Source organism: Cervus elaphus, chromosome X, assembly GCF_910594005.1.
Source record: "Cervus elaphus chromosome X, mCerEla1.1, whole genome shotgun sequence".
NCBI classification, from domain to species: domain Eukaryota; kingdom Metazoa; phylum Chordata; class Mammalia; order Artiodactyla; family Cervidae; genus Cervus; species Cervus elaphus.
The window spans coordinates 87,056,996-87,073,384 of record NC_057848.1 but is presented as its reverse complement, the minus strand read 5'-3'; the positions used below and the strand labels follow the sequence as shown (position 1 = coordinate 87,073,384).

General features: G+C 36.8%; 2 protein-coding genes across 3 annotated transcripts in view; both read left to right on the top strand.

Annotated features, from left to right (window-relative positions):
* The window catches only part of DIAPH2 (diaphanous related formin 2), a 950,551-nt gene that overhangs the window by 238,784 nt on the left and 695,378 nt on the right, over nucleotides 1-16,389 (top strand). The gene's annotated exons all lie outside the window — the stretch shown is intronic.
* Nucleotides 75-2,662, top strand: RPA4 (replication protein A4). The gene is given in 4 exon segments (XM_043895290.1): nucleotides 75-1,441; nucleotides 1,444-1,637; nucleotides 1,640-1,921; nucleotides 1,923-2,662. Coding segments are annotated over 4 exon segments (780 nt in total). The 5' UTR covers nucleotides 75-1,176; the 3' UTR covers nucleotides 1,962-2,662.

The following is a 16,389-nucleotide window of genomic DNA, read 5'->3' as shown; positions in this document are numbered from 1 at the left end:
AGTCCCAGCCTGTTCTGTACATGTGTCTCTTTTTCTGTTTTACGTATTGGGTTATCATTACCATCCTTTTAAATTCCAAAATAAAATAAATAGAATATTAATAAACTCCTTAAAAATCTACACATTTAGATTATTACCTAGGTATGAAGGCTTTTTAAGGAAGAAGTTCTTGCTAATGGTAGGTTCCAATAACTGGTGTTCTTTTATCAACCATAAAAAGCCTTGAGTTAAATACACTCCATATAAAATGTTTTTATAGGGATAAATAGATTTCCAGTATAATATGAAAATATTCTGGGATCTACTTCCACAGTTACTAAAATATTAAGTTTAGAAATTACTGGATGAGTATACAGAAACTGTTATTTCCATTTTATTCTTGGTTTTCCTAATACATGATGGGACTAGTACTTCCCTGACCTATCCACAGAAGCTTGCAAATAATTTAGAGCTCAGTTGTTTTGTTTGAATATATGTATAAATTGAGATATCTTATACTATTTATTTTTACCAGTAATGCATTTGGCAGAATAACTGGAAGAGTGTAATTCTCCAATAAATAGTTTAAAAAGGTAATCATAAGATATGACTTGCATTTGGATTTGATAATTATTCAGAGGTGGCTGTCTTGCTATTTTTCCAGAATGCTTCTGGTTTTAATGATTTGAACATGTGAGTCCTTTGAGGACAGTAGAAGTGGCAGATTCTCCCTTGTCCCTGTCCTGCCACCCTGCTCTGCCGCCGCTGCCTCCTCACACAAACTATACTGAACTTACTGCTCTGAAAATTTCTGTTGAACGGTTAATTGAATGAGTGAATAAATGAATCTTTTAGATGTGCCTATAGAAGTCATAACATTTAGTAATAAAGTGGGGGCAGGGGAACCTTGTTAAAATGTATTTTTATAATGATAGCGGAAAAAGTTTGAAATTGCACATGGGTCTTTTAAAATGCAGCAGAACAGGTATCAGACCACCCCAAAGAATTCTTGGGTGAAGTGAGAAGCTGGCAGTTCCCAGTTGACTACAGACAGCTGCATCCTGGCAGCTGATTGCTCCAGAGTTGCGGGCCTCACAAGCTCGCACTGGGTGGGAGCTATGCTGGAGGCTGGAGCTTGCCTGTAGAACTTGCTAGCTGGAGCCAAAGCCCACTTCCTCTCTTGTGGGAGCCCTGAAAATGAGTAAGAATGGGTTTGGGAGCTATGGCAACATCTCTGCCCCAGGTGAAGCCAGTGGAAGCAGTGACCCACTGTCTCAGGGCAGGGTAGCTCTTGCTACTAAGTCCGCGGGATCCAGGGCCCAAATCCAGGCTATTGTTCCTTGTGTAAACCAACTGCTCACCTCCACTCTGGTTGATAACGTCTTCAAGAATAGAGGAATCAAGATTTCCCAAGTTTCTGTCGTGGGAATAATCAGGCAGGCAGAGAAGACTGCAAGTTACTTTAGAAGATTGATGATATGACCACCTTACCTATCGAGGTCTGCCAGTGGGTCGGCAGAGATAAAGCAAAGCAGGAGGCGACTCTGCTTCCAGTGGGAGCATATGCCAAAGTGTTGGGTATCCTCGAATGTTCTGTGGAGATGAAGAGCCTTGAGATGTTGAAAATCCGTGTCCTCGAGGACATGAATGAGTACAGCACACACATATTCTAGAAACGGTCAAGGTACACATGATGCTGGATAACGCCTGCCAAGTGGCCCCTGGGCAAAGTGGCCCGGTTGATCCATCAGAAATGGGTGAGGCCCAGAAGCACAGCGAGCATCACCCCAGTTTTGTCCAGAACGAGGTGCTGCGTTTGACTCATGAGTGTCCTCAATAGGAAGGCAAGAGCATTCATGAGCTCCAGACCGAGCTTTGTGACCTGAGCATCCAGACCGTCAAGCAAGCGGTTGATTATCTGACCGTGGAGGGCCACATCTACCCCCACTGTGGATGAGGAGCATTTAAAATCTGCTGATTGAAGCACCAAAAACTTTTTTTCCATTTTCTGAAGACCCTGCCTCCTGTTGTGACTGAGTTTGTTTGACTTTTAGGAAGTAGATTTTTTTCAACAAAAGATTGGAATTGGCATCCTTTGGAATCCCACTGCTTTTCCAGCTGCTTTGAACTTAACTGTTTTTCTAACTATATTTGAAGCTTAGAAGGAGATGATGATGAATAAGTTTACTGGCCTTTTTGTAGGATTTACCAATGAGCAGATGAAAACTCTCCTGGATGGATGAATTTGGGGAAGCAAAGGTACAGAAATGGTTGAAAATTATTATTTTCTTGCATGGAAACTTCTTTTTCCGAAATATCTACGTATTAGGAGAAAATAGATGCAGTCAAGAAGCCGGTTAAGAGACAGAAAAAGTGTTTTCACATAGACTCATTTTCAATGTTTTGATTTATCATCTTATATTCATACTGTTGTGTTATGCTAAATATAGTAGTTGATTAATTCAGATGAGCTAAAGAAATTAGTTTATGATTTCAGGTACCCAGTTCGTGTTCATGTAGTAATCTGCTCTTATTGCCATAAGTTTATGTTTTTTAAAAGATAAAATTATACTACATTTAAATGACAGGGTCAGCTTTGACTTGTTTTCTTAAAGTATAATTGTTTTGAATTCAGTGTGGTGATATTTTTTATAAATTACAACCTCTTGTAGTTGCATAGTACACAGATACCAGACTTGATGTAAGTTTTATGTTCTGATGTATTATTTATAGTACTAAATGCTCTATTTTATGTATAAGATGGTTTTATTCTTATAGGTTAGATGAACAAGTACTTATAGGAATATTATTAAGCTTAGCAAGTTTAATGAAAGTTTATGCAAACATTTCATTAAAGCACTTTTGCAAATCTTCATTGTGTGATTTGTTTTCCTAAATTCATTTGAAAAGCCTTTAGTTTTGCTTTTGAATATTAATATTTTAATTATCTAGAGGGATTTTTTTCTCTTCTGTATGTGATGTCAATAACATATGTTGTATCCTTTTTGTAATAATATATTTTAGTATGCATGCATGCTAAGTCACTTCAGTTGTGTTTGACTCTTTGCAACCCTATAGACTGTAGCCTGCCAGGCACCTCTGTCCATGGGATTGTCCAGGCAAGAATACTGGAGTGGACTGCCATTCCCTTCTCCAGGGTATCTTCCCAGCTCAGGGATTGAACCTGTATCTCTTTTGTCTCCTGCATTGGCAGGCGGGTTCTTTACCCCTAGTGCCACTTGGGAAGCCCTGCATTTTAGTATAGGTTATATTAAATATGTGAGGCTTTTAAATAATTGAATAAAGTAAGCACTCAGTTGTACATACACTAAAGATGGTATCTTTCAAGTTACTGGTTTTGTTACATTAGTGGAAAGAAAAATTATATATATTCATTTAAAAATTATATATATTCATTTAGACAGGTAGAAGAGAAAAGCATTACTTGTCTCAATCAAAAAAGAAGGTGAAAAAACAGAGAAAAACTCTTAAAAGCCAGCAGTCCAGACTATCAGAACGTGGCCTTTCTTTGCCAATTCTTATAAAAAATTATAACCAGTTGTTGCTTAAATTTACTGAGGTATAAACTAAACTTTTTTTCCCCTTCAAAAGCAATGAAATAAGCAATATTCCTTTGAAAGATGCGAATGGTTAACGTACTATAAAACATGTTTGTTATTTAAATAATCAGACAATCTTTCCAAATTCTAGTCTTCACAAACAGAAATTCTGAACCACTCTGTTGAAAAGGTTGCCTGCCCTGGGGAAAACCACACTGAGGGAGAGAGACAAGGGGCATATTTCTTCCTCAGAATCTCAATGCAGAAAGTAGTCTGAGAGACAATATTCTTTTGTGGTATCACTTATACAGATGCAGGCACCCTGAGATTAAAATCTGACATTTATGACTTGTTAGGTCACTTTGCTAATTGTCAAGTTGACTCAATTGGTGGTTGGATAGGTAGTCAATTTTCCCCTCTAGGAATATTCTTTCAGAACCAGGAAAATAGCAACTTAAAAGAAGGGGGGAAAAAAAAAAAAAGCTTTATTTGGTTGCCTTAGTGCCTGGGAACTGACGCTTCTATGTACACCTGAATTTAAGGCCAGCGAACACCCCCACTCTCTCCCCTATCCTTTGACAGGAACTGTCCTCTCTCTTTGTGACTTGGGGTCCTTTTTAGCTTTGTTAATTACCCTAGCACTTTTCCCCACTTTACACTTCTTGAGCTTTACTGGGATTCTGCTGCAAGTGAGGGACAGCAATAGAAGAATACTAAGTATTCTGTGAATGGAATATATGTGAATGGATGTGAATGGAATGTGATGGAAATCAACAATGTGAATGGAAATCAATACACATTTTGAGGCAGAAACAAGTGCTAGATTGCCATACGTGCATATTTAGTGCATGTTAGGGTTAGCAGACTTCTCAGATTCATTGTAAATCATCCACTTGGCATGCAGACTTCTTTTTCAATTTTGTTTACACAGTGAATAAACTTGGCCAGTGCACCCCTTCTTCTCCAGTTCTGCCCTATATGTGGGCCACATCTTTGAGGATAAGATAGAAATCCTGAGGAAATACTGTTGATTATTTTGGGCAGGGACATTTAAGTATGAGGATTCTGCCCTATATGTGAGCCACGTCTTTGAGGATAACATAGAAATCCTGGGGAAATACTATTGACTATTTTGGGCAGGGACATTTAAGTCTGAGGAGCCTGAAGAACATAATTGATGATTATTAGTCACTGGGGGTTTTCTATAGCTCATAGACATAAGAAATGTCTGCATTTGTATTAAAGTTGATTCTAAATGGAATAAATAAATTTGAAAATGTTTTCAAGTCAAGGTTTATATTATTGTTACAATTGCCAGTAATGTTTTATCTACTAAATTTAGATTTATATGTTGAGTGTAATCTGAGAACTGTAAATTGTCTTATTTTACAATTTCTATTCACCTTTTATAATGATGAACAAAAAAAGGTAACAACTGCGAATTCTTTTCAGTCATTAAACTTTTAGTGAGCATTTACTGTATGCAATAAGAATTAGCTTTCATTTTAATAAGCTTAAATTTAATTGATTTCTTAAATGCTTATTAAAAATTATAATAGTTAACATTGTAACATTTATATAGTACTTACTGTCTGCTAAGTACTGTTCTAAAAGAGAGAGTGTGTGTGTATGTGTGTGTGTCCCTGTGACGGCTAGATTTATATTTCCAGCTCAGACTTTTCTCTTGAAATTTAGACATTTGTCTCCAAATGTCTTCCCAGTTGCCCTACAGGCGTTTTTAAAATATTAAAAAAAATGATAGCAAGAAATACTTACATATATACCATTTATTATCCTTCAGGAAATGTTCTAAGAACTTGAAATGCACACATAAAACCAGAGAATCATTATGATTACTATTACTATTGCTCACATTTTATAGATGAGGAACCTGAGGCTCAGAAAGGTTAAGTGATTTGCTCCATTTTAATGCTATATGGCTAGTAACTGTCAGAGCTAAGATTCCAACGCTGGGTCCTTATCCACTTCTTTATAGTACCTCACAATAAGGAAAGTCTTTTAAAATATCCTCCTTTCATTCTTGTCACATACTAAATCTTTTATTTCTTTCATTAAAATTTGCCTGACTTGAGTTTTAAAAAAACTATGAAATATTTTAGCAACAGGTATAAAGGGGAATATAAAAATGCCTGTATTTTTCATCTACCAGTTTAAGAAATAAAGCTTTATTTTTATTATAGTTTTTAGAGAACTTAGCCATATTACTTGTTAATTTTTAATGACACTATAACACACTGTGCCTGCATTTTTACGGATTAAAAATCATCAATGGTTTAAATGCATTAAACCAATGCATTTATTATTTCAAGTGTAATTACAATTGTAATTGTAAAGTGTAAGTGTAATTGTATCTTAAGACTATATATCATTGCATTGGAAAGCCCTTTTTTAGTGACCTCATAGCTCTGTGCTTCCCTAATGGCTCAGCTGGTAAAGAATCCGCCTGCTATGTGGTACACCTGGGTTCAATTCCTGGGTTGGGAAGATCCCCAGGAGAAGGAAATGGCTACCCATTCTAGTATTCTGGCCTGGAGAATTCCATGGACTGCATAGTCCATGGGATTGCAAAGAATCAGACACGACTGAGTGACTTTCACTTGCTCCATACATATCAATGATACTTCTAGTAATTCAAATTCCATATGATATTATTCCAATACATAACTATGTGATAAATTAAGAAAGCTTATTTTACTATTATGTGTTAATTTTTTGGTAATACCTTAGGTTGGAGTGGGTCAATAAATAACATTCAATATTATGTAGTTTGTTTTTATATAGCAGATGGATATCCCATAAAGGAATAACAAATTCCCCTTGTCCATTTGGGGTCTGTCCTTATGAAGCTTACATTCTAGTAAGAGAAGTCAGACAATTAATAAAATAAACATATGTATATACACACACATATACACATATATAAATTGTCAGGTTGAGATCTGTCCTGGGAGAGGATGTTGCTATTTTGTATCATATGGCCAGTGAAGGCCTCCCTGACTTTAATGACATGTGAGCAGAGATCTTAAGAAAGTGTGGAAGTGAGCTATGATGTCCACTGGAGGAAGACCATTGTGAGAAACAGGAAAAAAAACGCAGCAAATGCTTGGCCTGTTGCAGGAATGTCAAAAAGTACAGTGTGGCGGGAGGCAGAGAATTGTGAGCCATTGGTAGGACTTTGGCTTTTACTCTGAGTGAGCTGGGAAGCTGTTAGAGGGTTTCAGGGAGAGTAGTGAACCTGACCTGAAGAGATTTTAAAGGGATCACTCTGGGTAGAAGCAGGGAGACATGTTACATGTTGCAATGAAAGAGCTAGAAATTTCACAGAAATTCTAGCGACAGCCGTATAGCTATGCCTCATGGAGGCTGATACGGAAGGTCACTTGATATCCCAAGGGAGTCCTAGAACCTGATTATTTTTGTTGTGAGTCTCCAACACAGCAGCAGAAATCCATGGTGCCTCTCCCTGATTTGTATGCCTCATGGAGGCTGATACGGAAGGTCACTTGATATCCCAAGGGAGTCCTAGAACCTGATTATTTTTGTTGTGAGTCTCCAACACAGCAGCAGAAATCCATGGTGCCTCTCCCTGATTTGATCCATCATGAACATGAACTCTTCATGAGTCTGCTTTTTTCCCTGACGTTAACTACGTGGCCTCTGTGTATTCCCCATTTTGAATTCTTGATGGGGTGACTCTGGTTCCCATTTATTTGTTTCTGCTCTGGCACAGGTTTTCATGCCAGGCCACCTCAGCCTACAGGCCTGCTTAAGTGCTGGCCACACCTCTGGTCAGGTGACAGTCCCTAATTGACTCAGGTTTGTCCTTGTTAAGGGAGAGGGGGGCACAGTGATATGGTCCAGATTTTTTCCACCCCAGAAAGTGTCTCTGGAGAGTGCTTCCCTAAGAAGGGGATATGAGCTTGTCAAGTACTGGCCAATACAGGAACTTTATTAAAATAAGAAAGTTACTATGTGTACGTTTCCTGAAAGTCAAAGATTATGTTTTGTTTGTGCTGTATTTATGCATTTAGCTTGATTCCTTGTGGCATTAAAAGTTGAGTGAATGACAAAACGTAAGGAACTGCTACTATGAACTGCCTCTGGTGTTCCTGTGTGTATGTGTGGGTTTGGAGAGCAGAGGAAAAAAAAAAACATCAAAGAGCAACAGTGTCCTTAATTTTCCTCTGAGTGTACTGTGAATTCTTACCAAAGTCAAGTAAACCACCCCCGAGCAGTGACCTTTCCTTAGACTTTTATCTACCATTTGACTCTGGACCAAAACTCTTTTTTTTTTCCTGATAAAAAGACACTCTCAACCCACCCCTCAAAAAAAAAAAAAAAAAAAAAAAAAACCAAAAAGTGGTGGTGGTGGGATTTGTGTCTACATCATGTGGTTAAAGTTCTGAAAGTACTGTGTAGTATTTTCCCCACCCACAACGAACATTAGCATTGCTTTTTAAAAGGCTTTTAGAAATCCTGCAGGAAAGAAACATGTTTAAATTTATTAACTCAGAGCTTCCAAATTAAAAAAAAAAAAAACAACTTTTATTCCTTAGACATGCAAATAATCATTCTGTAGTATAAACAATACTTTCTATTTCCATCAGATTTAAACCCACCAACAGTTGTAAGACTTTAACCATCCTCTACTTTAAAACCTCCTTCCCAGAAACCAAAAAATAACTGATCAAAGCAACAGAGCAAACAACTAATTAGTCTTCCTTTTGGACAGAAACAAACAGGAACAATGAAAGAACAACAACAACAAAATCAGAAAAGGAGGAAACCAAAGTAAGAATAAACCCAAGAAAGAGTAACTTGTACAGTGATGAGGAAATTGTATAGAAAACAACAAAATAGCACATAGAGGGAAAAATCAACTTGAATGCATCATGTCTTATTTCTTATATAACAGTAGAAGAATCCTTGAAATTCAACAGGAGTCATTAATATTATTGTTCTGTTAATAGTTTCCTAAGACTTCCATAACAGTTACCAAAAACTGGGTGACTTTAAACAACAGAAATGTATTCTCTCACAGTTCAGGTGGCCGGAAGTCTGATATCAAGGTGTTGACAATCAGGTCCCTCCTAAGGCTGTAAGGGAGGATCTTTAGAGCTTCTTCAATTTACGGCACTTCTTGCCTTGTGGCAGCATAACTCCAATCTCTGCCTCCTCTGTCACATGGCCTTCTCTACTTCTCTGTCCTTTTTTTGTCTCTTATAACAATGCATGCTAGGTCACTTCAGTCATGTCTGACTCTTTGTGACCAGGCTCCTCTGTCCATGGGATTCTCCAGGCAAGAATACTGGAGTGGGTTGCCATGCCCTCCTCCAGGGGATCTTCCTGACCCAGGGATTAAATCTGCGTTTCTTATGTCTCCTGCATTGGCAAGCAAGTTCTTTACCAATAAAACCACCTGGGAAGCCCTCTTGTTAAGAATAATGCTTTAAAAAAAAAAAAAAAAAGAATACTCAATATTCACTAGTTTGTTGGATGTTTTAGATTCCACACATCAGTGGTATCATGTAGTGTCTTTCTCTCTGACTTACTTTATTTAGCATAATGTGCTCCAAACTCATGGATAGAAATAACAAACTAGTGGTTACGAGTGGGTGGTGGAGAAAAGGGAAGTACAAACTACTTGGTGTAAGATACTGTATAACAAGTGGGACTATAAATGGAAGGTAACCTTTACAGTTGTATAAAAAAATTTAAATACAAAAAATTATAATGGAAAAAAGACTTGGTGGTTAAATGTAAAAAAATGAATTAATTATTAAATATAATCATAATTTCAGTAGGGCATGTAAAAACAATGGAAATAAAAATAATAATGATTTATGCATGGAGATAAATTACTGTACCTCAAAATAATGAAAAGAAAATAGCTAATTTAATTATCAGCTTTTGAAATGTATCTAAAAAATCAATAAGTATTGGGTTGGCCAAAAAGAAAAAAAATACTCTAATTAGACTTAGGATATAGTTTCCTTTAAAATATTGGAGGAAGTAGTCTCTAAGTCTCTGTTACATAACTATTTTCCAAAGCTGCTATTCTTTAGAATCTGGACATTTGGCCTCTCGTGACTGATTTGCTTCCGTACCACAGTTTTAACTGATTTCCTTGTGTTCAGCCCATAGTGAAATGATATTTAAGCACCCATACACACTAATAGTTTTGCTAAACATTCTCAAAGTATAGTCATTTCAGAAAATTAAACAGAATCATATCCATTTCAGTCAATCCCTTTTATAAGCCATCATTAACTGGCCATATCCCAAATCACTCCCTTACTATAAATTCCTTTAACATTTATTTTATACTGTATACATTCACCTGTACCTGCTTATGCTCCATAATATGCTTGCTTTTCTCAGTTAGATTTTAGACTCCTCTGGGGAAGGGAACCTCTTGTTTGTTTCATGATGGCAGGTACGGTGTAATTTATATACAATAATGTGTGATTTGATGTAGATATTGACCCATCATGAATAACAACCAATGCTTCTCCAGCAGTGAGAATGAGTTTGCATTAATCTGGCTCTATTTTGTGGCCATGCATTTTTAGATGTAATCAGAGAAAAAGAATGAAGCTAACTTCCTCCTCACAGGAGTAAAACCTGTTGGTTTGATTTGAACCATATTCACATATTCATCAGATATAGATAACATAGCTTGCTTTTCCACAGTGGTCTTTTTATGGTTGCATGGTGAGTTAACGAAATTGAATATTTATGTTAGATAGTTAGAATAGGAAAAAGGAGTCCAAAATGGCGGTGGCAAGACAAAGAAAGGAAAAAGCCTGCGAAGATGGAACAAAAGAAAATCTGAGGACCAGAGTGAGAACCTCAGCTGAAACAAACAACCCTCCTGACTAGCCCAATTTACCTAGGGTAGGATCAGGGGGAGGAGACAAAACATATAAAAAGAGGAGCCAAAATTGAGCCCCTCTGTTTTTTGGGTCAGCCCACCCTCATGCCTAGAGGATGTACTATGCTTTGCTTGCCAAATAAAACTAAACTGTAACACTGGTCTGTTGCTTCAAATCTTTACTGTAGCATGACAGAACCGAGGAAATTACACACTCCTCTGACGTTTACAACTCTGTTTAACACCCTAAAAATCCATGAGTTTTGACTATAAAATAAATCCCACTCTGCTATCACAAATCGAGTTAGACTTTGCACATACCATGGTCTGTGTGTTTTAGAATGAGAACTGTGTTGTTACTTACAGATTTTTGTTCAGATTCCTTTACTAAAGTTTATGAAAGGGAGCCGTGTCTGCTGAGAAATGACCAATGAGTCTGAACAATTTTATTCCCAGCCAACCCATTACAGAATGTATAGGTATTTGGCAATATATTTTATGAAGATCCAGAGACATGTGTAGCAATAAATCATTGTCACTAAGCTTTCTCAACATATGACAAAAACAACAAATATTGGTTTGAAGAATAGTATGAGAGTTGTGGTTGTGTAGAATTCTTTCAGAGTTGTTGCTGAAATTGCCTTATAGATTGAAGGGTATGTTATCCCACTGAGAAACTGTTTTTTGTTTGTTTGTTTGTTTTGCTTGGAATCTTAGTTAATCAGCCAAACTGATGGCATAGTGTGTATATTTACCCTTTCTGTGATGATGGCTTCCTCAGCCAGTTTTCAAGCAGGTGAAAACATAAAATATCTCTTACAGTTTCTGTGTGTGTAGTTATTTGCGTTACCTCTGGCACATTTGTTTTTACTTGATATATTCTAAGTTCCTTTTAGATTTAAACATTTTGTCTAGCACATTAATATGCATTTTAACATAATCATCATAATGAAAATAGCTGACTGTTGACAGTAATACAAATTAGGAATAGAAAGTACTTTCTGAATTATGAATGTTAATAACTATTTAAACAGCCTATATTAAATGTATTAAAAGCTTGGCAAAGCAGCTGACACTACTTAGAAAGTTAATATAACATTAGATGCAGATCAATACCTTCAGAACATTTTGCATTGGACTACCTATGAAAAACAGAATAATGAGGGCAATTTTTTATGGTCCAGAAATGTGAATAGGACTTAAAATTGTGAGCATACCTCATAAGGCACCATTATCTGCAGCACTGCAAAATCAAGGTTATATTTTAAATTTGTTTGCTTTAACTTTCAAATGCATAAATTATTTTAGAGGACCCTACTACATTTTTACATACACTAGAAAATAGTAAATTCAGAATAGTTAAGTCAAATTTTATACTTTCTTTTAAAATCTTGGTCAACAATTTATATTAGTGGCAACCATGTTGACTCATTTAGCTAAGTTAGTCCCATAAATATTCAGTGATATTGAACTTTTATTATATAATATTAGCTTTAAAACAGAATTTTAGCTTAAGGCATTCAGTATTATATCTCATAACAGAAGCAAAGTAGATCTATGTGTTCCATATTATTTTCAAAAAGAAAAACATAAGAACAGCAAATACTGACTCAAGTTTCTGAAGTATTGTTTTAGTAAGAAGTTACAGACATTAAAGTAGAATAAATGATGACTCCTATGTTGGCATTATTATATGACATAGGAAGTTCCACCAAGGCAGTACATTTTTTTGTTTAAATGCTGTGTTTTAAATTTGAAAACCAATGTGTATATATAACAATTGTCTAAAGGTATATAAAATATAGCAGTAGAGTCTAGGCACAATAATTAAATGGATTTCTTAATAGAAGGTGAGCTTCCATTTAAAAATACTTTATATGCATTTTATTGTATTTTCTATATATACAACATTTGCCTTGGGAAGAGAAAGCTTCTAAATATGTGTCATTTGAAATATTTATATTTTGGTTTATATGAATTAATTTAAGTGAAGGTCTTGGACACACATTAGAGTTTTATACACTTATTATTGTGGGACTCTTACTAAAGCAATTGCAGCTTTCAATAATAGGTGCAGATATCCTACTAAGATGTGGATAAACATACAAGCTCCAAGTAAACCTGATAGTTTTCAAAACGCCTAGGACAATGCCAGGTAGTGATTTGAGTATAAAATGGTTCCAATCTTCCCTGTAGTCAAGGGGGAAAGATGGCAGAATATTAATAGATATGGCTGTTATCTGATGAATGATAGTGCATTTATTTTTTTCAGGGAAGGACATTCTTTCTAATTCTAAGCCGAGAGAATTTTATTTTGTGTTTCTCTAGATGAGAGGCATTGGACAGCACAGCAGAACTGAGTCTTTGATAGTTTTCCATAAAGTGCAGAGGATTTCGAATGTCCATTTCCTCCACTGAGTTTAAAAAAATAAAATAAAGTCATGATATTTCTACAAAAACCCAGAGTAATAGTACTGGTATACAGCTTCCCCATAATCTAAGCTTCTACCAAGATGTACTTGAGAAATGTCCCCAAGGCTCTCCCTCTGGAATATCTATCATCTCTGCTGGACTTTTGATAGGAGCTGGATAGCTGACAATTCACGATTAAGATGCCAGCTAGCACCTGGAGTGCAGGTATTCTGTGCAGTCGATTGAAAGAAAATCCTTGTGCAATAGATAACAGTGTTTGCTCTATGACCCTGGCTATTCGACTGGTGTCAGATAATGGGCAGCTCATTTGGGGAGATTTCCCACCTGGTCAGCAAAGCTATAGGTGTGTGGCCTCTCACATTAGGCAGTTTAAATCTGAAAATCTTCCATTGAGATGGAATCCATGAAGGGAGAACATAGAAGGGAGGATAACACTGTAGTGCACTTTGAAAATCTAAATCAGCTTCAAGTGAGATGGCTAGCTTAGTAGTTTGCCATATGAATATGAATCTCAAACCTTCCTAAGTCCAGAATCAATCCACTCATATTTGTTAGGTCTGTTTTGCAGCACCCAGCATTACTGAAAATATGCAGATTGTGTCTAATTCTGTTTTGGAGAATGAGGCCTGAGTATTGAGTATTGCCCTGAAAGTGAAAGTGAAGTTGCTCAGTTTTGTCCAACTCTTTGCGACCCCATGGACTGTAGCCTGCCAGGTTCCTCTATCCATGGGATTCTCAGGCAAGAATATTGGAGTGGGTTGTCATTTCCATCTCTAGGTTTTCATATGTGAATGTGTGTGAAAGTCGCTCAGTCATGTCTGACTCTTTATGACCCCATGGACTGTAGTCCATGGAATTATCCAGGCCAGAATACTGGAGTAGGTAGCTGTTCCCTTCTCCAGGGGAACTTCCAATCTAGGGATCAAATCCACATTGCACGTGGATTCTAAGGGTACCATAGCATCCTTAATACTGGCTTCCAAGAGAGTTTCCTGGAGATCGTTTCTTAAATTTTTGTATTTAATCTTCATTCATCAAAAAGTATTGAAGACTAAGTGCTAGAGTGTTAAATGGATTTCAAAAAATTGAGTTGTCATAAATTTCCATATGTAAATTAGCATTTGTTCAAGAATAAGAATACCCTGAAATGACTCCAGCAGTGAAACTACATTGAGCATTTTTCTTTGATAAAGAAAATGTTTTAAGGGTTTTGTAGTGTTGTTGAGGTCAGCATTATAAGTGTCAATTAAAATGGCAAAATACTTTAAATGTAAATGGTATGGGATATTGCCCTGGGGATATGCTCTGACTTTATGACATGTTTTGTGCCTTGAAAAAAAAAAAAAAAAACTTCTCTCTGTCAGTTTAATTTGTCATGTACTCTCTCCCAGAAATAGGATGCAGGATATGCTACACTGAGCTATTTCTGTGTGAGCTTTTAATTAATTTTGGTTTCTGCTATTATTTTTGTATTGTTTATAAATTATAATACTGATTTTACATGTTGGAACCATGTATCTTAATTTGCTCATGACAATAGTTTGATGAAAATATTCACCTTTTTGCATTTCTCAAGTCTTTCAAATAATCTTGGAAAATTAGAGTAATAAAAGTAGGGACAGCTATAGAAGAGTTAATTTTGAGGGCCAAAGGCAAATTATACATGCATAATGATTTTTCAGATGTGTGGTTGGAAATTTTTGAAACATATTGATAGGAGAGATGCTAGATAAATATGAATTATAAAATAGTACTGTGGAGATTAGAAGCACCATGCTGAACACATACTGTGGTGCTTAGGTAAGCATGATTCTGGACTTAGAACACTCATCCATCTATTCAAGGATTTGGTTATGAACCCTGTGTGTATGATTTAGGCTCATCTTTGATACCCCTGTTCATCATATTTCCCATTCTTATTTGACATATATCTTGCACAGTTTTTGTGTTTCCATTGTCAGTACTCTAATCCAGGCCTCATTCCATTTGCAGACAGGAATTGGCAGAGGAACTGATACATCCAGCAAAATAAGAGTTCATTGGGTTTGTTAAAAGTTTAGTATAGCCAGAGTGAGCAAGGCAAAGCACAGAGGGTTAGAGAAGTTAAGGAAGTTAGAAGGAAGTGTAGAGGAAGAAAATGTTTTACTCGACCCTCTCAGGGTCTCTGGCTGAGTCTGCAAATTAACGTAATAAAAATTAACAGGAGAAAAGAATACAAATTTTACCGATTTTTTTTTTTTTGGTACATAAACATTGGAGACTTCACAAGAGAATGAAAACCCAAAGAACTGAAAAAACCAGAACCCTTTATACTTTTTAGACAAAGAAACAACAAATTTGTGAAAAATTGACAAGACAAAGGGATTTGGGCTAGGGGTAGTACATGATGAAGAAGTAACTAGGAAGCTAAGGGTTAGTTTAACAAAGTTTGTATATACAGCCTTCTGTGTCCTCAATACCCTGTATCAGATGATACAAATGCCTTCCCTCCTAGTGTTACAGGCAGGATTCCACGTTTCACATGGAAGATTCATCTCCTGCTTTCAGGGAAGAAGAGGGGTGGGCTGGGGAAGAATGAGGTGAGAGTGACTTTCTTGCTTTGGCCCTTTTTGTAGTCCTGCAGCTTAAGATATTGAATATACTAGAGTGCCATATTTTTGGGTATTGTGTTCTGAACTCTATCAGAAGCAATCGAAAGATGATTGACCACTTCATGCTAAGTAAGGAAGCAAGAAAGGCTAACCAAGAACTAAAGTTGAATAAAGTTTTATTGACTATGCCAAAGCCTTTGACTGCATGGACCACAATAAACTGGAAAATTCTGAAAGAGATGGGAATACCAGACCACCTGACCTGCCTCTTGAGAAACCTGTATGCAGGTCAGGAAGCAACAGTTAGAACTGGACGTGGAACAACAGACTGGTTCCAAATAGGAAAAGGAGTATGTCAAGGCTGTATATTGTCACCCTGCTTATTTAACTTATATGCAGAGTACATCATGAGAAACGTGGGGCTGGAAGAAGCACAGGCTGGAATCAAGATTGCCGGGAGAAATATCAATAACCTCAGATATGCAGATGACACCACCCTTATGGCAGAAAGTGAAGAAGAACTAAAGAGTCTCTTGATGAAAGTGAAAGAGAGTGAAAAAGTTGGCTTAAAGCTCAACATTCAGAAAATGAAGATGATGGCATCCGGTCCCATCACTTCATGGCAAATAGATGGGGAAATAGTGAAACAGAGAAGGCAATGGCACCCCACTCCAGTACTCTTGCCTGGAAAATCCCATGGATGGAGGGGCCTGGTAGGCTGCAGTCCATGGGGTCACTGAGTCAGACACGACGGAGCAACTTCACTTTCACTTTTCACTTTCATGCAATGGAGAAGGAAATGGCAACCCACTCCAGTGTTGTTGCCTGGAGAATCCCAGGGATGGGGGAGCATGGTGGGCTGCCATCTATGGGGTCGCACAGAGTTGGACACGACTGAAGCGACTTAGCAGTAGCAGTAGCAGTAGTGGAA